This window comes from Takifugu rubripes, chromosome 12 (assembly GCF_901000725.2).
Source record: "Takifugu rubripes chromosome 12, fTakRub1.2, whole genome shotgun sequence".
Lineage (NCBI taxonomy): Eukaryota > Metazoa > Chordata > Actinopteri > Tetraodontiformes > Tetraodontidae > Takifugu > Takifugu rubripes.
Window position 1 is genome coordinate 10183501 of NC_042296.1, and position 22015 is coordinate 10205515.

General features: G+C 42.5%; 1 protein-coding gene and 1 long non-coding RNA gene across 5 annotated transcripts; one reads left to right on the plus strand and one right to left on the minus strand.

Annotated features, from left to right (window-relative positions):
- Positions 1 to 655: 655 nt before the first annotated feature.
- LOC115251816 (uncharacterized) lies at positions 656 to 17327 on the minus strand. Its single transcript, XR_003890351.1, has 2 exons — positions 17216 to 17327; positions 656 to 1428 (listed from the first exon to the last, which is right to left on the minus strand). It is a non-coding gene; the product is annotated as an uncharacterized lncRNA (long non-coding RNA).
- On the plus strand, positions 10176 to 20071 carry prdm1b (PR domain containing 1b, with ZNF domain). 4 transcript variants are annotated; one of them, XM_029845474.1, is made up of 8 exons: positions 10176 to 10357; positions 10717 to 11029; positions 14171 to 14290; positions 15384 to 15624; positions 16932 to 17836; positions 17926 to 18054; positions 18325 to 18706; positions 18791 to 20071. In XM_029845474.1, the coding sequence occupies exons 2-8, from the start codon at positions 10859 to 10861 to the stop codon at positions 18889 to 18891; spliced, it is 2049 nt and encodes a 682-aa protein (XP_029701334.1). In that variant the 5' UTR covers positions 10176 to 10357; positions 10717 to 10858; the 3' UTR covers positions 18892 to 20071. The 4 variants fall into 4 exon arrangements, with proteins under 4 accessions (XP_029701334.1, XP_029701332.1, XP_029701333.1 ...); XM_029845472.1 differs by having other exon boundaries at positions 10177 to 10357; positions 18325 to 20071; XM_029845473.1 differs by having other exon boundaries at positions 10177 to 10357; positions 10789 to 11029; positions 18325 to 20071.
- Positions 20072 to 22015: the final 1944 nt, after the last annotated feature.

A 22015-nucleotide genomic window follows, 5' to 3' on the forward strand; every position in this document is an offset into this window, starting at 1 on the left:
GGTGAAGTGTGGTGAAATAACATGTTTAAGATGTTTTTACTACATTTACCTTGTTAGCTGTATGATTCCTGCCATTGTAAAAAATTATCATTGATCAAGAAAGTTAAGAAAATATATACAGTTTTGCCCCCTAAATCTCACACAACATGTTGGCTAAATTAATTTTAGTACATTTTTTTTTTCTCTATACCAAACATGTGCAGTCATCTGACATCTCAATATCTCCTGACACACAGGCAGGTTACCAACAGATTGTGTAAACCGTGTTAGCTTCCTCAGATTTTACATAAATTGGAGTATTCCATCTCACGAGCCGGTGGCTCTGTGAAGTAAATAACAAGTACAAAGACGGCACGAGACAGGGTGCAACCTGGGATTAACACCCCACAAGATGGAGGGACAGTAGGGGAGAGACCACAGAACGAAGAAGCAACAAAAACAGAGTTTCAGACGTGTAATCCGTCTAATCCACAAAGCTGTGAAAACGACTGGGGAGAAAAAAGGGGGAGGATAAGAGGGGAGAGATGGAGAGGAGTTTGAAAGAGGGCTAATTTCAAACTAATTTAGTTAAGGTGATTAAGTGAGACTGCTAGATGAGAAAATAAGCTGTTAGGAGGCCTCTGACCTTGTTTCTGTATATTTACCACAGTAACGATGCTTGATTTAATTATTTAATTACATTTTATATTAGATACAGATAAAAATTATATGATTGATGCTTGCTAAATGATGGTAGCCAGAATAATTGACCATGCATATTACACCACAGTATAGAGGTCTTATTAGAGTCAGTATAAACATGTTTTACAATAACACTGAAATTCATATAAATATATATATATATGCAAACATTACAAAGAGAAGATTAAGGACAAAGAAGCATATAACCTTTCTAACATGATGTATTATACTCCATGTAGCTCTGTAACAGTGACCCTTGACCCGGTCTTGGACTAGGAGACTTTGATGACTCAGCAATAAATATCAGCTTCACATGATTCGCCATTCAGAAAATAAAATGCTGCTCTGTTGTATTGTCTTGTACTTGGAATACTTCTTCAGGTTGTTAGTATGATTGCTGTAAAAATCCAAACGATCTGACAAAGCAGTAGCATTTGGGCTCCAGTTTAACCAGCAGTCACTGCTGGTTACCTAACCAGGGTGGCGGTCAGTGATTTAATTGGCCATAAAATCTGCAGTGGATCCTTATAATCTGTGGGGATGAAAGTGGACCAGGCCAAGCCAAAAGGCAGATGGGCTGTTATGGAAGCAGACATTCCGGGCCTCAGACACTCTGAGCCTTCACTGAGCCATTTTTGTGGTCGGCACGACTTGGCCGGCAGGGATGAGGCCCCCGTGGCGGCTGGCCCAAATGGCGTGCTGTGCAGATTGACTAATTGGCTGGAGAGACATAGGTACACTGCCAATCTGTGAAGACAGAGATTAGATTAGCCACATCAGATTACAGCAGAGCAGAGAGTCAGACGGTGTCAACCCACCCACCGGGGGAGGGTGGTGGTGGTGGCAGGCGTACGGGTGGGGGTGTGGGGGGTGTGTCATATAAAGTGGAACTTTAAAAACAATGAAGTTGATATGTAGCATAGAGAGAATAAAATAAAAGGGGTTTCTTTGAATAAATGAAAAACTGCTGCTGTTTGTCACAGCACGCACACACACACACACACACACACACAAGCACACATACATGCATACACACACGTACACACACAACCCCCAGCTCCTCTCTATTCTCCAACAGATGGTCCAGACTGGCGCTATACTGGAACAGATAATCCATTATTGTTCTCAATATTTTGATCATCAGCGTCCTTTGTCACCATTTCAGAATCATACAGGAATCATCCCTTGATCCTGGGTTTACCATTGCTGTGGGGACATCATGGGCTGGAATCCCTAAAGCTGTTTTATAATTTATCTGAGAGTGCTATTCCAAATGCTTCACCATTTATGAATCGACATGTACACATTTGTTTAAGTTAGAGATTTAAAGATTTGAAGAGGGTGTTTACAATCCCTGGCTGATGCTTTTAAATTAATTCACAGAAGCAGAGGGTGCTTATACATACATCATGTTGTGTGTGTGTGTGTGTGTGTGTGTGTGTGTGTGTGTGTGTGTGTGTGTGTGTGTGTGTGTGTGTAGTCCTGCCTTTCACAGTGGCTGCTGGGCAACCCCCACGACCCTGATTAGGTATTAGTGGTTCACTGATGGATGTATGGATTATAGCTGATCCATTAGCAGCTGTTGATCATCTTCATGTCAACTGCAGAAGGAGCCATAATGTTGTACAACAACACAAGAGGTCTGACAAAAACATGACAACTTGTAAATTTGAGTTTATATTTATTATATATAACTCTATAATTTGTTCCATAAAGTATGTTTTTTTCAAAATACCTTTTTAATATGGCCATTGCAATGTTGTGGTATGAAATAACGTCTTGTGAGGATGTTCTATATAAAAGTTTGGAGGGAAAAAAGCAACGCTTTACTTCAATTCTCAGTTTTTTTCTCATTATGTCTTTCAATTTTCTCGGCTTCACTTTATTTCAATTAGATTCATCCTGACCTCAAATCCGCCAAAGTTGATGAAGACCATGGTTGGCGATTGTGGCCCGATGCCAAGTATTGATCTGTGGTTAATGTTTTTGTTCTGTGGCGCCGCATGAAGTGCAGGGGACAATAAACGACCAGTGAGATTAAGACAATTAGGGGGCTGATTGTTATCCAAGAGACAAGAAGAAGATTAAATGAGGAGATTTAGGTCAAAGTGGTGATGTCCAGAGGAAGCAAGGAAGCAGGAGGGGCAACGAGAGGGTGGAAAGAGGAGGAGGGCGGATTGGGGTGGAGGAAACTGATAGCATGAGAGGTAGTAGTTGTCTGAAGAGAGCAGAGGGAGGACGGGTGAGGCTGGGGCGTCACCTTGTGCACTTCACCTGGTTTCCACAGGCGACGTGCCTGTCTGGGGATTTTCCTTATCTGTCTAGACTTCTGACTGCTCCCCTGTTTCTTCTTCCTTCCTCCTCCTCCTTTCTCGTCCCAGTCGCAACCTTCCAACCCCGCCCCCATCCACCTTTCTTTTCCAGAAACACTAATTAGCAGTCATTTTTTATTGATCCGCTGGATTTGGGTGCTCAACCCCCACCTCTCTGTCTGCCAGACAGATCTATGTAAAGTCCCTCTCTTTGGGTGGTGGCCTATGGGATCAAGTGTGTGTGTGCGTGCACGTGCCGGGGCAACCCACCTGTTGACCACGAGCCAAAAACACGTAAAGCTGTGCTCTCATCACTGGTTTATTTCTATTTGTATTCCTATTAGTTCTTACGTTGATTAGAGAAGCCTGTTTCAGCTCAGGAGAGAAGACGAGAAAGGAGAGTTTACTAAAACATAGGACAATAACTGTCCACATAGTAAGATGATTTTACTTGATAGTAGATGAGCATATGTAATCTAACAGAGATTGTAACAAATGTAAGTCTGTGATCGAGTTAAAGCTTAATGAAAATTTTGTTTCATTCGCTACAAATATGACTGTTGAGGGAAAAACATGTGTTTGAAAGTTCAGCACGTTCAGCGTGAGACAGGAAAATAAAGATTAAAACTAGACTGGAACCATTATTATTCAATCAAGTAATGACTCCATTAATGTTGCACCACTATTGCAGCCCAGCGTCATTTCATTTGAACATTATATTATTTGGACTTGGCAATGATTTCCTTAATAAAGGTGTTATACAGAGTTCCTCTTTAATGTGTGAAAAACGCTGTCGATAGCACCCTAAAATGAATGTGCATCTGCTTGACTGACACCGTGTTCTGCTTCCTAAACTTGATTTTTCTGTATAACTGTGAACCGTTGCATCTGAGCAGTCAGCAAGAAGCGTTGGAAACCGCAACGATTTCGGTCTAATCGCTCAGAATCCTCGATCATCTTTCTTCTGTCCTTCGTTTAATGTGCAGATTATGCAAGCATTGAAATGTTGACTGGTTTTCCCACAAAAGCAGAAGAGAGCGAGTCTGCGCCACTGAAGTAACGCTGTCGGTAAAAAGTTGGACGTCATACTGAGATAAAAAAGAGAAGCTGATGAGTTTGATGCTGTTGAGCAGACCATCATTACTATTTTTACTATCAATGGGCAACAGGTTTGTTAAAATGCTTTGTCAAATGCCAGAAGGTGCAAACTTTAAATATATCAGACCCACTTTCCCTCAGATTCCTTTAGATTAGCTGAAAAGTGCATTATGCTTCAAAAATGCACCTATCGCTTCATGGCCAAAAGTCTACAGATGCTTCTGAGATAAGAATGTCGCTCGCTGAGGCCTCTGCTTTATCCATCTTCTTCCTTCCTTTTCATGATTGCATGCGAGCCAGAGGAGGTGTGAAAATGTCCTATTTTAGCTGTGCATCTCAGAGAAGTGGTTTGTTTCTGCAGAGTCTTGTGACAGAGTTTAAACTAATTTTGTGACAACCTCGTATGAATGCACCATCTAACGTTAACTGCGTTAGCCCAGTTGTAGCTGATGTTTAGACACTAAACTCAAACCCTGCAAATACTATTATTATTATTATTACTATTATTGTTGCTATTATTATTATTATTGGGTTTGGAAATTGTGAAATTCAATGCAAACTTTTTAATTCAGTTCATCTGTATTTATAAAGAATCGATGGGGCTTCATAGAACCCCACAGCCTGATCCGTTAACAAGCAACAGTGGCAGGAAAGCCTGCCTTCTAACAGGAAGAAACCTTGTGCAGGACCCTTAACATGGGAGGAGAAGAGAGTAAGAGCAGCAGAGACAGAAAGAGGAGAGGAACAGTCACAAACATCATTTTCTACCACTATACATGTAGATAAATCTTAAATTAGTGATCGGTGGTGGTGCTTTTTTCAATGTTTCAGTGGTTTAATATGTCGTGTGAACATGGGTAAATAGATCAAAGGTTAAAAAGGGACCGACAGTAAACTAGTAAATTCTTTGGATCCTCTATGGTGGGGAGAAGACCGGTCTACAGACAGTTTGGAGCTCTTTCTGTCTTCTTTCCTGAGAAAATTTTGGTTAGGACACACAGTATCTCCCATATCATGCCCTTATCTTCTAAAAAGCTATAGCTATATAGCTCATTCCTGCCTGGATCTCTATTCTTGAAAACTTTAAAAGAGCTCTTAATACTGCCATATTCACAACCGCGTCATCCCTTTAAGTCCAAGAAAAAGTGAAAGAACTCACACAGAACGTGAACAAGTGCTGACTATGCCTCTCAACTCTCACAAAAAGTAGCTCAACTGTTTATAATGCACTTGAACATTGTAATAACTACACAAAATGATCAGGAGCCTTTTGAATTTACTAGTTGTTTAAAGCCAATTAACCATGAAACAGGATTATGACTTACAAATGCAGCCTGCTCGGCATGTGCACATATTATTACTGCAGCTTCCTGTTTTGTGATTGCCAAGACTGACTGGAAATGACAGCATCAGCCTGAGCTGGCAATGCCATACGGGAGCCTTGATTTTGGACAATGGGAAGAAGTAGAGGCGTCATCCATTATCACTGACTTCAGTGGTTGATTGTGATTAACCTGGCTACAATGGTGATTCATTGGTGTTACGTGCAAAAGACAGCATCAATTAATTTCATTTGTCTCGTCCAGAGGTCCAGTCTTGTCTTGGATTTACATTTGAAAATTAGTGGTAACAAGTGGTAACAAGTCAGCCTTGAACTCCAAATCTGGTACTCTTTTGTTGTGATTCCAAGGAGTTTGGCAAGGCTTCATAGAGTTTCCCAACAGTCAAACACAAGGATTAAAAGAGAGGAAGTGAAGGTATCCGTTTAGAGGAAACAATGGCCACATGACGCCGGAGTAAAAAAAGATGGAAAACAGGATTTATGTTTCTGATTTTACCTGTTTGAACCAGTAAATTATCAGCTCTGAAAGCTTAAAGATTATCCCAGAAGATTTGCTTTTCAAATCATACCTGGATTATGTATGTTAACCCCGCTGACCTATAGATACCATATAGGATTGTAATTGTTTTCTCCATATGTAAACAGGGTGGCCTCACAAGCTTTACTGCCGCTCTCATCTGTTCTATTCCAGAGTAAAGGCTGCCTTGAGGCAACATCTGTTCCAAAGCAATGGTTACAAAACACCTCCAGGGGGTTAGAAATTATTTTGAAGATGTTCCCTGAGTCACGTCCCAGACCTTGGCTCATACACACACACACACTTGTACGTGCATGTGCACCTTAGAGCTTGATTCAATTGGTCAACGTGTGAGAAATTCCCCTTTGTAAGTCACGACTGAGTAGGAAAATGGGTAAAACAAAGAGGAAAACAATTGCCTACACATGTCAGTGATGACAAGTATTGCTGTAATCTTCCATATTTAAGGATGAAGGGGGGGTGGGGGGTGATAATCCTCTCCGTTAAAGGGATCGGATAGCAAAAACAACCGCCTCCCTTCCGTAAAAGTGGCGCCTCTGTGGCTACTTTCTATAGGTCATCCACTTCCTGGTAATATGGGTGTGCTTGTTGCCAACAACAACTACACAGTAATAATGCATGGACATCCTAATAATCCTCTTTTAAACTCGCTGCTCAGCTGTTTGTTGTTTACCACAGCGAAGCAGGAAAACCATCAAGAGACAGGAGACGACGACAAAATAAGGAGGATTGGGGCCACGTGCATTCGAAGACAGCTGGAGATGAGCACAACATCCTCACTTTCTATGCTTATGAAATATAAAAGTTGTTTCTTTTCCAGTTTGGAATTCTCAGTTCAATGAAATCATCCAATTTATGTAACGTCTGTTAAAAAAAAAACAAGCAGCTATTGCAGGTGTTTACGGTCTCACTTTCAGTCTTGCTGGTTTCCATCGACGTGAGAGTACTTTTGGAGGTCCAGACAGTGAACGGGACAGCAACAATGGCAGATGCTACTTGCCAGCTAATTCACTGTAAGATACAATTCTTAAACAATACGTGCCCACAGACCTTATTTATTGCTTCCTATATATTACTTGCTCCTTAAATATACTTTACAAAATGCAATTTATTCAGTTAAATGTGGCAATGAGGGTTCCAAACGATTTAAATGTCATGTTTAGTTAAACATAAGCCATATATTGGCTCCATTTAGCTTATATTTGAGAAGTTAGCAGTGAATTTGAAGTGAATTTGAAGTTCACATTTAGTTCAATACAATTAAAACATTTAAGACAAATGTAACCAAACACTTTGTTTTAGATGGTGTCATACTCCCAACCATATGTTTTATTTATATATTGTATAGTTTAGATTTAAACCTGAACATTCAGCATTGGTTAATCTTGTCTGTTTACCTTTCATTGGTCAAATGAAAATGGGTTTAATGAATTACAGTAAACTGTAACCAGAGTCTATGTGACACCTTTTCACCAGAAAACGGAGACGGACTAAATGATTCGCAGGAACACCTTTCATCCTCACGGACTGGTTCGGTTACACGTGTAATGGAGGGTGTGGTGGAGGAATCAGCCTTTACTGATGGGTTATAAATAGGATTATTTACTTTATATTTCCCTGTTTGCTTTCTTGCAGCACAGCGCAACAGACACGTGTCCTAATGTGAGCATTGGTTCTTTCCTGCCAGTAATTAGCAATGTAATGAATTTATTTTATTATAGTAAATACCCCAGGTGAGTTGGCCATCACCATGGAAACAGAAAATGATAATCCAACCATTCAATGTCTGCATTGTGTTAAAAATCGAATTTCTTAATTCCTTTAATTGCCTTGTAACTGTTATAACTGTACATGAGCGTTTGATTTATCCATTCTCTTAAGTTTCCACAGCTACGTTTAGAGTAATACAAGACTTTCTAGTTTCTGTACCACGTCATCACACAAGTGATGTAGCGGCAGACTTGATTCCTTCTCTTTGTGCTGCATTTGCACGAGCAGGTGGCAGCTTTCTCATCACTCTCTCACTATTGCAGAACAGTGAGCACGCGCGCTCCAAACTGCTGGTCTGCGTGTTTCACAGGTATCAGGTCACATCACTTTGTCTGAATTTCTCAGTCCCAGACGGCTCAATAATAGCTGACCTCAGCTCTTTCTTCTACTTATCCCTTTTAACTCATCTGCTGCTGTAGCCTCCTCCCTCCTTCCCTCTTCATCCTAAAACCTAGTTCTTTCTGTCCTGCGACTGAGGTTTTCTCCAGACAAAAAGTGTGTCTGGACCAGAAGCGTGTGTGTGTGTGTGTGTGTGTGTGTGTGTGTGTGTGTGTGTGTGTGTGTGTGTGTGTGTGCAGGAGTAAGGTGCTATCTCTGAGCCCTCTAACCCCTGAGCCTGAACCCAGACTGTCTGCAAATTAGAGAAATTAGCCCAGCTAGGCACAGCCCAGTGAAAGAGCCCAAATCCCAATCTCCTGGAGACACACACATATGCACACACACACCCACACACACATACACACCTTCTACCATGTCCATTAGCCCCCACGCTACAGTATACAGCAAAGCTCTACTCTTAAATCAGAGGCACCATATGGCAGCCAATTTCTTATTGGAAATGAACCCAGAGGGAGGGGGAGGAATATGATGAATATGTTGTTATTTTATGAATAAAAATATTTTTTATTTTAATTTATTTGTCAAAAGAGGATAAAGTCACAGACTCAGCACAGTACACCTGTAATGCTCATTAAAACTAAGTAAGCATTTACATAAACCATTTGGAGGAAACTGGAGGAAGAGAGGAAACAGAGTCAGAGCCTCAATCTCCAGCTTTAATTAATTTAAAATTGTTTAAACTTCTACAGATCAACTGGTCTCAGACATTTTCCATTTTTTTTTCAAATATAATCTGCTTGTTATGTAACATTCGTTACATACGCATTAATTTGATAAAATCAAAAGGTCATCGGCCAGAAAACATCTACCCCAGATTTTGTGCTTGTGAAATACGTTACAGAAAATTCTATGTCTGTGAGAAGCGAATGCAGATCTATTTCCCATGTGAAAACAAACATCCTTTCTTTTTTCCCCTCCATATGCTGTTAGAAAAGCTCTCTCCTGAGCAGGTGATCTTTTACACCGCCGGCCATGTGAGGTGACCCAGAGCCCGATATAGACGCTGCGTGCGTGTCTGAAAGCACAGTAAAGGGGATGTTAAGCAGATAGGTGTCTTAGTCTTTTTCCTGCACGCCCGGATGACCTGCCCTACATCTGTACCCGTGAGTCAACATAGATCAAACTCTGACTTTGTAGCAAGATGAGCAAGAAACGGCTCCTGTGCGGGAAAATGCTTTTTCAGCTTGGCTGTCTGTAAAGCAGCCAAATATAAAGTTTATAAAGTAAAAAATATAATGTTTACTTCAATCTTACATTATGGTCGATGGTGGTTTTGCAGGAACTCTGGTTTCCCCCCGCAGTCCCAAAACATTTTGTAAATACCCAGAGTCAGAGCGACTGAGGACAGGATGCGTGTGTCCTGGTGGCCAGTAAAGCCCCCAGCAACCCTCGCTGGAAATAGGTGTCAGTTAACTGTGCCATGAATATATAATCACATATCAACCTAATCTTATTCCTCGTCTTATTCTTATTGTTGTTGTTGTTGATAATATTCTGGCTTATGTAGGTCAACAGCTACAGCAAAATGGCAGAATGGCAATAAGGTGCCAGCACTTCATTTCATTTGGTGAAGATACGTGTTGGGATACAAAGAAAGAATCATCTGTTTTGTTTGTTTTAAGCGCGTGTGTGTGTGTGTGTGTGCACGTGTGTGCATGTGTGTGTTGGGGTCTGAGGGTCTTACTTAAGGATGCGCTACAGTGGGATGTAGGTCAAGACGATACAGTGGCAGCAGATTGCTCATTAAGTGCCAAACCAAGCAAAAGTCTGCGAGTGTGTTTTTCAGTGGCATCAGGCAAACCATCTGCTCTCCTTTTATTCATTCATTAACATGTCGTCTTTGTGTGTGCACGGACGCGTGTGTGTTAATGCGAGTGTGTGTTTATGTGTGTTCCTCACAACAGCCACTTGCAGGCCAAGTGCACAACGTCATTGATGTTGTTGTCCGAGGCCAACAGTTGTGTGTCAGATGGCCATGTCACATGACCACAGGTGGCTCGCCATTGGCCAGGACGGAAAGCTAAAAAAGCCTGCCTCAATCCCCGCTCCTGAGTTTCTGTGGAATGGTGACAAGAGTGGAACCTGGAGAACTAAAGCCAAAGGATCTAACTGAGAGGAGTTCTTCAATGTCTCGAGAGAAAACTGGTAGAAAGTGAGAAGATCCAGGCGATGGCCTAACCAAAGCAATGAGAACCCTACAGCTGGATGAATGTCAGAGTGAGTCGTGCTTTCGTTCTTTTATTTAACCAGTTTTCTTGCAATGGTTCTTGTAGATTAATACATTCGATTGTTTGGAAAGACAGGCTGATCTGACCTACTGACCTGATGACTAGCTAGTTAAGCTGACCTCTAGAGATGTTGGCAAATATATCCCTTTGATTTAACACTGAGTGGATTCTTGAAAACAAAAGTAAATGCAGATTTAATGCAAACACTAGATCAGATTTTTCAGTTCTAAATGTTGAATTTAAAACTGTTCTATGTTTTCAGTTGTATTATTTATTTATCTTTCACTTCTGACTGCCAGTTAAACTAACAACTAAAACCTCTTCTTCTCATCTTATTTGCCTGTTTAGATCTTGAGCTTTAACCAGTGCACCTGAGATAAGAGCCTGACCCCTCTAAACCAAAGTCTTCCTGTACCAAAGCACCCTAAACCAAACAGAGCCCTTCAGAAGATTTGAAGATCCAACACTCCACCTTTGCTAAAGTCTCATCATGAAGCTGGAGAACACACATGGAGACATGAGCTGCTGGAAGGAGGTGGAATTTGCCCTCAACTGCACCTACATTGTGCCAGACCAGGTGTCAGACCCCAGCTTCAGCCTCCCCAAAGCTATGACCTCCATCCCGCGGAACCTCACCTTCGAATACGGCGCTGACAATGAGGTGAGGGCCAGATCAATAATCTCTTTAACACCTCAGTGGTGTGTTTCAGTGTTGCTGTGGGGTTCCAATTCTATTCACCTGTATCCATTGTACAGTTTCTAGAGACCGACCTGAAAAATATGAAGACAGTGTTACATAACAATCTGTTAGGCCATCTGCATCAGAAACAAAAGATATGCTGACTAATGTGTTCTTCACACACAGTAGAGCCCCTCAGCGTGTGTGTGTGGTGGGGGTGTGTGCAAACAAAGCCAGCGGCAGCTTGAGTCCTCTGGTCACTTTAACTTCCATTACGGTACATTATTACACAAGGTCACACTTGTTTTTCCAGCCATGGTCCAGCTTCTGGGACCTTATCTTGGCTGATCCATACAAACACACAGCTACTTCCTGTTGTGAATATCAGGCATGTGGAAAATCAGGTCCAGCATTTTCATGTTTCCCTTTTCCCAGCTGATTCTGTTCCCATTTAGCTCCTTCCCAACTCCAGGAGAGTCAGCAAGCTGATGGGCCCACTGTGCTCACAACACGTGCATGCGTGCATTTCTTGTCTCGTTTAAAAGTTGACACTCTTAAGTTGCGTGGTTCTTCCGTCTCGTGTTTTCACACCCGCATCTCTGTACATCACTGCTGCTGGTGTCTGATGTGTGCAAACTGAGGTGATACAATCTCATCGACTTGCAGACTGAAACTAGAATTTTAACTTTTCCCTAGAAATGATCGCAAGGCATAAAAACATGCACTTGTTAGGTGTCACCCTGAATGCTATAACAGCTCAGAAGGTTACTAGGAAACGAAGGCAGTTGTCTCCTCCGATGAGGACGAAACTGGCTTGTTTATTTGGAATAATGATAATTATTATTGTACTAATTCTCTATATTGCCTCATTTTTTATTCTGGAGCGTGCCAGGAAATAAAAAGAAGGGGGGGGGGGGTCAAATGGCAGATGGGGCGTAGGCAACGGATACCAGTTAACTGAGAGTGAAGTAACGGAGGGGATGAATGGGGAGGGAGAGGTTGGAGTGTGAGTGGGGAGGGGGGGGAATTAGGTTAAAACCAGATGATTAACTTTCGTTGGGTACAGGCAGCCGGCCAGGCATCAGGCCTCAACCTGCCAGTCACACAAGCTATTTCCAGAGGGTTATGAAAGGGCGATGTTTGGGGGTGGGGTGTGGGGGGGGTGTGGGTTGAGAAAGCCCACCCTTGTTTCTTCCGTTCTTCGACCCCCCCGCCCGCCGACTCCCTCGATCACTATAAACCTGGTCGAAGTGAGCGGTTAAGGAGCAGCAGCGGCTGAAGGATTCGTTAGTCACGCAACAGCAGCGAAGCACAATGTTGCTGTCACACTGGCTCATCACGGCCAGGAATCACCTCCCTTCTTTCCCTGGAAGCCTGACACTCACACGCCAGCCGCCCTCGACGACCTGTTATTCCTCTAATTAACTATTCATGTCTAAAAATAAACCTAAACTCTTCACTGTGGCATTTATTTGCTTAAGGTGTTTAGGTGTTGTTAAGGTCTGACCTTAACCAGGAAGCCTCAGTTTTGAGGGTCCGTTTGAATTAGAAATTCTCAATGGCTGGAAGAAAGTCTGTTTCTGTATAGGGGGTGGGGGTACTTAAGGATTGAACACAAAGCTCCTCAAGACATAGATGCCATTTGCCTGCTGGCGTATGTGTGTTTGTATCTGTTTTGGGAGTTGGCCCCATGTCTGCACAGTTCCTATGAACAAATGGATCAAAAACCTGCTCTTCGAACCACAAAGGTCACCAACATGTCGGCAGAAGATCTGCCTTAAATTTATTGCTGGGAATTTCCTTAATATTCCCTCATAGATTTTTGAGGGTTGACTCATGAACATATAGAACACAATATATTTTTTTGACAAGTATCCTGTGCAATTGAGGACACATGTCTGAACATGATTTTGTGGACAAATGAGTCAGTCTCTACATACGTGCTGTTTTGAAATCAGGGAATTCAGGGAATTTACTCAAAACTAGAACCAATGGTCGATGCACCTTCTGAGAACTGTCAAATGTAAGAAATCAAAGTAGATCAGAGTTTGAGATTCGTGAAATTGCACGAGAAAACAAGGAACAGGCAACGTTCGCCTCTTCCTCATCTCGCTCTGTCTATCTCTAGCGCTTTCTCTCACTCCCTGTTTATCAAAGAGGCAGGTCAAAGATCAGTGGAGTAGTAGGACAGAGAAAGTGTAATTCTCTTCATTGGCTTAACTCTTTACAGTTGAAAGTGTGTCACCTTGTAGGTTTTAACCTGGATCTCAGTTTGACTGGGTCAACCTGAAGCCATCTCAACTGCAACTCAGGCCAAGAATCTTAAAATAAACATGGAAAAACACAAGCAGTGAACGGTGTTCGACAGGCACATCTGAAAAGACAATATTCACATTGAAACTTGAATATTACAGCCTACACGGTACACATTGCCCTATTTTTGTACCTAACATCTAAACAGGGTCTTGACCCTCAAACAGCCCTTTAATGTTGAGAGGACAAGCCGAAAATGTTCTTGCTCCCCAAAAAATGTCCTTACTTTGTCAGTAGAATAAGTAGTTTTTCACTCAGTGTGCAGCACATACGAGAAGACTTACCGGTACATGTTTATGGTCACACACACTTACACACAGGAACAAGGAAAAAAGAGGAAGTCGTGAACCAAAAATTGATGTAACATCTTTGAATGTCTCTCATTCTAAAAAAAAGTGTGTGGTGTTGCATTGCTGGCCTCCTCTGGTTTAGTACTCAGCTCAGTGTTGTTGCTACTGCAAAGGGAACCCTTGTTACAGTTGACACGTATAAATCTACACACTTGCTGTTAATCAACATTAGCCTTCACAGGCTATTGCCCCGGCCTCGTCTGGAGAACAGGGAACCCTATGTTACTGGGTTCTAACATCCTTCCAGTGGGTTCGAGTTTAATGTGTTGTCACAACCGCTGTGGTGAATACTGAATCATGTTTTCTCTAAAGTAAAGTTAGTCATCTCGACATCTCAGTGCTTCATGTTCCCCCATCTCCTGAATAGCGGAAACTACCTGATGTGCACCATTTCTTTACATTGCAGGGCGCCTATCCCGATGCAATTGAACTATAATGATTTATTTCTTTTTGTTTCCAGGTGACAGGTGTGTTCAGCAAAGAATACATCCCACTGGGGACTCGTTTTGGTCCCCTGCAAGGAGAAATATACACCAAAGATAATGTCCCGAAACAGGCCAACAGGAAATATTTCTGGAGGGTAAGAGAATACACATTAACATGGAGGATCGGGCTCAGTGCGATGGGGGAACATCTCAAATATCCATTAAGGAAAGCAAAAAAAAAAATCAGCCTCAGTAAATTCGAGGCAACTGACTCAGCATCTTCCCGTCTTAGTCTTGAAAAACCAATTGGTTTCCCCGATGCAGAAGTTTCTCCTCAAGTCCATGTTGTTACGTCAAAAACAAGCTTTCTCACAGACGGCTGTGCCGCACAGGAGTTTTGGTCAAAAGTTTTGAGGAAGTTTTTTTTTCAGCTGGTGCGTAAGCTGTTTTACCAGCACTGAGTCCTGGACCAAAGAATACCATTTACAAAATAAAGATAATCTCTATAGTTGTTTGTAATTCTATTATCCATAATTCTCAAATGTCTTTTTGTCTTGCTCATCCAGACACACATTAGCTTAGGTCACTCAGGAAATTTAGCTCCTGAGCTAAATTCCCATAAAGGCTTTTTTTAATTGTCATCCTGCGTGTTTTCCTTCTGGCACTGCTTCCTGTAAGTGTGTGTGTCATGAATAGGGTTCTTCCTGCTGTGGCGCAATAGTGAAAGTCTGACACAGGTGCATGACAAAGGAAAACCTGTTGCCAAATACAAGTCTGCGTGCGTCTACGCTCGCCTCCACACAGGCATCTCAGTTAGGAAGCTGACTACAAGCTCATTTCAACTTACACACTGACATCAACAATGTGCAGCCAGACACACAGCTTAAATGGCACCTGCTGATGCAGCTGTACTTAAAACTGGATCATGAGAAGCAAACGTAAACCTAAGGAAGAAAAAGCAGAAGAGAAATACATGAGAAGGAAAGAGAAAGAGGGAGAGTGACTGAGACCACGCCTCCGCAGCTGCACGATATAATGATGCACTCTCGTAAACACTCACATGAGCAAAACACAGGACGCAGAGCAGAGCTGAACACTTCAGATCTAAACAGATTGCTGATACCTGGAGAGGCTAAAGGACATTTAACTGTAGATGGCAGAGGTGATTATCCAGACTTGCTTTAGTGCTGTGGTTGTTTCAGGTCTCTTTGACACACTTTAATCACCAGTCTCTCTCCTCTCTTTCAGATTTACAGTGGTGGTGAACTTCAGAATTTCATAGATGGCTACAACGTCCATAAGAGCAACTGGATGCGTTACGTAAACCCCGCCCGCTCTGTGGCCGAACAGAACCTAGTGGCATGTCAGAACAACGGGGAAATCTACTTTTACACAATCAGGCCAGTGGAGCCGAACCAGGAGCTGCTGGTGTGGTACAGCCAGGAGTTCGCCCAGAGGCTCTGCAGCCAGCAGAGCGACGCCAAACCAAGTGAGTGAATCTTAGAAAGCATAGAAACCAACAACTGAAGCTCCTGTTAAAAGGTGCCAGATACACAGTTTACTCTCTGATCATCTCTCCTGTAAAGGAAAATCTAAAGACTCCATGGAACAAAAAGGTGTAAACAAAAGCACTGGCAGCGTTAACTGGCTTACACGTTTCAGAGATAAAAGCTGTTTTACAGAGATGAAATGCGTCACGATTACAATGGTGGTCTTTAAAAAATAAAAGAGGAGCGTACAGCTTCTATTGTAGTTCAAAGACAAATTCTTAGGGAAAAATTCTTCTTCAAAGAACAAAACTGAATTCCTTTGTGAGCGCTTATCTTATCTTCTACTGACAATCAAAACTCTTGTAGCTTCTCTGCAATCACAGACAACAATTCACATCCCAGGGGCATCAAATGGAGTAGCCGGATATGTCGGATATTTAGCATAGCAGAGTAGGACGGTGGCTGGTCAAAGTACCTTTATGACTCAGTTGGTTTCAGCTGTTGAAATGCAAGTCATTCACGCATCACACTGAATGGTTTTCTGTTGCCACAAAGTCTAGTGACTCAGGCCAACTGGATACACCAGATGTGTAGCTATCAGACCTGGTGACTAACCTCACAAAGGCATCATGATTGCTTTTATCTACTCCGGGGTTTTGAATGCTTTTACTTTCCTTTGGGTCCAAGTCCAAGTTTGCTCCCTATAATTTTTATGCCATCAGACCATCAGATGTTCAGCAGCGATGTTTTTTGGATTTGTTGTATACAAATGACACTGAAGATCAGATTGTGATACCAATGAAACACTTTTCTGTGAGATTTATTTATTGATTTTGGTCATATAAGATGAAAGTTCTGACCTTAAGCAACGTAGACGGTGACAGAGTGACTAGGCACACTTGTTAAAACAGTTGTTACATTTGGCTTTCTAAAAAAAAGAAAGTAAAAAAAAAAGGGGAAGAAGTGTCCAATATGTTCTTGTGGTCTAAAGAAAGCTATACCAAGAAATGGTTGCACAAATGAAACTCTGACTCTGTACCTCTCCTCGTCCATGACATGATTTATGGACTCCCACGCACTTTACTACCGACCTGTTCTCCTGCACTAATTTTACTACTCTTGCTGCTAAACGGAAGCAGGAGCGTGCGGTCTAAGAGTCACACTGAACCTGAAATTACTATCATTTACCATAATGAGTGAAGCATCTATACTTGAATTGAGGGAGTAGAGTTGTGATTTGAAAGAAATTAGGTTGATGAGCTCTGGGACTGAACTTACTTGACTCATTTTGTTTTCCTGCACACAGAATACACACATGCTGAAGAAGACTGTGAAACGGAGAACAGCAAGCAGCAACTACCTCAGCAAACATGGCTAAAAAACAGAACAAAGGAAGAGGTGAAAGATGAGAAGGACGACGAGGAGAAGATCGACGTGGAGATGCTGGAGCGAGACACTCCGCCAGACACCCCGGATGAGCAGGTCATGGACTTCAGCAAAAAGGTGGAGAAGGAGAGCAGTAGAGATCCAGAGGAACGCGGGAGTGTTCCACAGAACGAGCACAGGGAGCACACTCTGAGTTTGACTCACCCGTTCTTCTTGGACCATCATCCTGCACTTCCTTCTCCACACAGGAATCTCCCTCTTCACCTCCATGGTCTCTATGGCCACAAGGAAGGACTTGTTTCAACCTACCCTCTTTACCCCCAGCCTCGACCCATCCACCCAACTTACCAGCTCCTTCCTCCCTACAGCCCTCACTATCCCCGCCTCCTTCTACCCTCATACTCCCCTCCATTTCCCGGAATGGCTCCCTCAAGAGGATCCCTCCGATACAGCGGCTATCTAGGCACAGACGGACTCCCGTACCCGCCGATCGGCCAGCACAATCTACTCCCAGTGTCCCTCCCTTACCCTCCTTCTCAGGGCAGTCTGAAAGAACTCACACCGAATGTGTCTCCTCCTCGAGGAGCTCCAGCCACTCCTGAACTGTCTCCACTCCCAAAACCCAGCAACCACTCTCCTGAGCCATCTCCTTCTGCTTGTGAAGAAGCCATGAATCTGAGCCTGGCCACAGCCAAATCCCCCACAGCAGCGCACAGTAGCCCCGGACACAAATCCTTGCCTTACCCGCTGAAGAAGCAGAATGGAAAGATTAAGTATGAATGTAACATCTGCTCAAAGACGTTTGGACAGCTGTCAAACCTCAAGGTAACAAGTTCAGCCCGAACAATCAGAATTTGATGGGAATCCTTTGCCATCCGGTGACAGAGATCACAGCTCAACTGTTGTGATTACAGGTCCATCTCCGAGTGCACAGTGGTGAGAGACCGTTCCAGTGTAACCTCTGCAAAAAAAGCTTCACGCAGCTGGCCCACCTCCAGAAACATCACCTGGTCCACACAGGAGAGAAACCTCATGAATGTCAGGTAGGCAGTAATAAATCTCCTCGCTCTTTCAATTGTGGTTTACTTGTGCCACACAGCAAAGTGACACTGTTGTTTACGAGTGCTGATCTTTGGGTGCGAGTGGAAAGAGAATAGAAGTTGTTACATAAAAAAAGAAGTGTTTCCTGTTCTTTTGTCTCGTGGCCAACCCTCCTGCTGACATCGGTGCAATGATGTCAGAATTGCAGCACGTATGCATGATCCATATAGCTTTTCATCCGTGTCGCTCATGGAGCCCTTGTTTCATTTCAGGTGTGTCACAAACGCTTCAGCAGCACCAGCAATTTGAAGACACACCTGCGTCTACATTCTGGAGAAAAACCTTACCAGTGCAAGATATGCAACACCAAGTTCACCCAGTACATCCACCTGAAGCTTCACCGCCGCCTCCACAGCAACCAGGACCGCCCCCACCGCTGCCAGCTCTGCGCCCAGACCTTTTTCCATCACTTCTCCCTACGCATCCACCAGCACAGCTGCTGCCTGGCTGCTTTTAAGGCCCCTGTCAACGTGCACATGAAGGAGATGGTGGAGCGCTTTGACACGAGCCAGGAGGCTGACATGCTGGAGGAAACAGCAACGGCCCCGCAGATCGAGGAAGCCATAGAGCGCTGGTTGGCTCGCAGTCTGGAAGGTGAGAAAAAGGAGGACCACATGGAGGCAACCATACTGCTAAAAGCTCTGACAGCAGCCGTTCACACCCCATCCCTGTCTGCAGCCCAGGCGGCATCTCACCACAGCCCTGGACCGGTCTACCAGGAGAGGGCCAGCGTTGTTCACCTTCACAAGCCACCGACAGTGAAGACAGAAGGCCAGTGACCAACAACACATCGCCAAATAAACTCCTGAGGGGGGAAACAGGGAGTTAGAGTAATTCAGTGGGCAGAGCACCAAAAGAAGAGCATCCCAAAGACTGATGTATTCAGGAATTGTGCTTCCTCCAATAAGTCAGCAAAAACAGGGAGGCGGCTGCTAAGCTGTGAAATGTTCAGAATCGTTTACTCAGGTAGAGAAGTGTTACCTTTTCTGCTTTAATTTATTACTTTTTGAAGTTTTTTTTATTTGTTTGTATTTATTTAGGTGAAAAATAGTTATTTTTGTTTGCTTTTTCTTCACGTGTGTTGACAAGGAGATTTGAAATTCTATGGACGAGTCCTCACATGAATAGCTTTGTTTTCTGTGTTTGACGTATACGAGCACCGTGATCACACCTCTGGACTCCCAAACTGTTGACCAGTACTTTATTTATTTAAAATCTATTAAAAAGCAAAAGGTGTCTTGCCATTGCATGTTAGTCTGTAATGGACAAAATTCCAAAATACGTGGAATGTGTCGCACTGATTTGGATCTCATGCTCGACTGAGTTCATTTTAATTCTTAAGTTTGCTTAAACATTGAACAGAGCAAAAATGTTCAGCGAAAGCGTGATTGACCACATTCCACAAATCATCAAATGAACACTATGCAAACCTCCCCAAATGTCGCCAGAACAATCTACAGATTCACATTCATGATTCCCGTCTAAACATTCCTGCGAAATATTCATATATTGATCTGAGTAGTTAAATGGCAAAGTTTAAAGCTGAGATTCTAAACGGATCACTGTCTAAGTCTTAACAGAATACGATATATACATTTTAATTTACACAAGCGTTTACTTAAGAGTAGAATTTTATTCAAATGTAAATACAATAGTACCTCAACTTCAGCGTTAGACAGCAAAACCAAACACATGTGTTTCTATATGTTTCATGTAGCATTGGAATATCATTACAAATTATAAATGTGATGTTATTATAATGTAAAACCAAAGGAATGAAAATCCTAGATTTTTTTTACTTCAGCCATGTTCTTTCAGGATTTTGTAGTGTTTTTTCCTCTTTTGTACAGTGTTTGTCACTGTAGTTTATTTTTTGATGCAGCTTCCAAGATGTTTATAAGTGAGAGACTATTTTGATGATACTTTTATATGTAGTAAATTAAAGATATTGTTTCTATAGCTATGATGTACAGTGCTTTATTTCATGCTTGAATATTAATAGACAGAAAACTATTATTAGTATTTGTAGTAGTCAGTAGTGTCATTGTTGTTGTTGTTTTGTCTTAGGAACTATGTGTCAGGGGGTAACTGGGCACTGGACCCAGACCTGAGGACCTGTTGGCTGGTTGTTGAGTTTATACCAGAACATCAGGTTGGTGGAGCAGAACGCTGCTCACACAAATCTCTGTCTGTGTTTATCGTTGATTTAAATCTAATGATGGAATAGATTTAAATAACTAGTTAAAATTGCCTCATATATCAGCCTGGAACCAATTGCAGTCATCCCTGGCATCTCCCCTTCTCTTACTGGTAATAAACTCCCACACAACATCCTCTTCCTCCTCCTCCTCCTCTGGATGGTTTCCTAGAAAACAGAGGAAATGAAACAACCCTTTATGTTGTCATTTGTGTACGTCATTTTTAGCATAAGGCATGAAGAGGATCATTCTGAACACACAAAACACACCAGGCCAGAGTGACAGAACAGGATATTCTTCATGTTTGAAAGGAACCACAAGAAGGTAAACATAAAAGCCGAGTTTCTCTAGGAAATAAAGGCGTGGAGCATTTCTGACCGCAGGCTGCAGACATGCCAAACACAAAACCTCAAAAATGGGATTTCTGCTTCCATCGCTGTTGTTCCGGGGCTGCAACAGGTACTTTCATTCAACAAAAATTAGAGCAAACTTACTGTAAGCATGGTTTGCTCTTTACCGTAATGCCATCTCTCTTTTAACCACCTTTCTTTTTGCTGAGCAATGACTCTCGTTGTCATCCTCCCCCTGACAGTTGCGGTGCGGGGGACTACCCCGCTGACAACGTCTGCACACCCCCGACCAGAATAAAAACAAGTCAGACGTTTAACGCGTGATGTCAAAGTGCTGCGGTGACAGGAAATCCTGTCAGGTTGGTAGCTCCGCTCCCAGCAACACTTTAACCTCATCGTCGATTCAACCAAAAGCACCAAAGAAACAAGAGTAGAGTCATGACCTCCAGAGACGGAAATATTTGGCTGGTTCACCAACCTGTAGCATAACTACGCCATCAAACATTATGTATCATACATAATCATAATCAGATTTATGGGCCGATGTAATTATGATTCAGCCTATTTATGGACAGAACAAGAGATGACAGAACAAATCACTTAATCCAACTTAATCTGGTCAATCTACTTTGGCAACTAACGTATGAAGTCTCATTTAATGGTGCTAATATTCTCCTGTTCCCTGAGGTATTGACTGTATTTCACTATTAGGATGCATAAAAATGCTGTGAGTGATCGTTTAAATCCCTCCCGCTCAGTCTTTGGCTGTAAGAATGACTTATTAACTTCATCTTAGTTTGATTTTATGCAAACGGAAACATCGAAATAATAGACCTGCAACAACGTATCTTTATTTTATAGCAGATAGCAGTAAAAAATAATTAGATGTTTTCTCTGTAAAAATACATGAAGGGTGGTTAGAGAATCTCTTCCTGGAATCATTGAGCATGAAGTCATTGATTCCTGCTCCCATGATGCATTTCAAATTGCTTTTTAACCCAATAGCAATCATTTGGTCTTGACCCTTGACCTCTGTCGTGTTCTGATTCCTGGACACTGGTTTACTCATTTGATAAGCTAGTAAAGAGTCACTGGAGCTCAGAAAAGATTGTTATTTTCAGACTCCCGCGCCATGACAATCACTGACCACAATCTAGTGAAGAACAAAAGGATTGAGTTCATTTTATTTCCATCACAGCTTCTCCCGATTCTGAAAAAGACACGTTTCCTCCAACCAATATATATATTTAACTAACCGGCACACTACCACCTTTATACTTACTGTAACCTTATGAGGCACACCCTCACGTGCTGCTGGAGGTTGACCTCCTTTGTCAAAGAGTTCAGTTTTGAAT

Coding starts and splice junctions, on each gene's coding strand:
- prdm1b (XM_029845472.1), top strand. CDS start 10,859: ATGAAGCTGGAGAACACACATGGAGACATGAGCTGCTGGAAGGAGGTG. Junction 17,837..17,925: donor GACAGCTGTCAAACCTCAAG/GTAACAAGTTCA, acceptor TTGTGATTACAG/GTCCATCTCCGAGTGCACAG. Junction 18,055..18,324: donor AGAAACCTCATGAATGTCAG/GTAGGCAGTAAT, acceptor GTTTCATTTCAG/GTGTGTCACAAACGCTTCAG.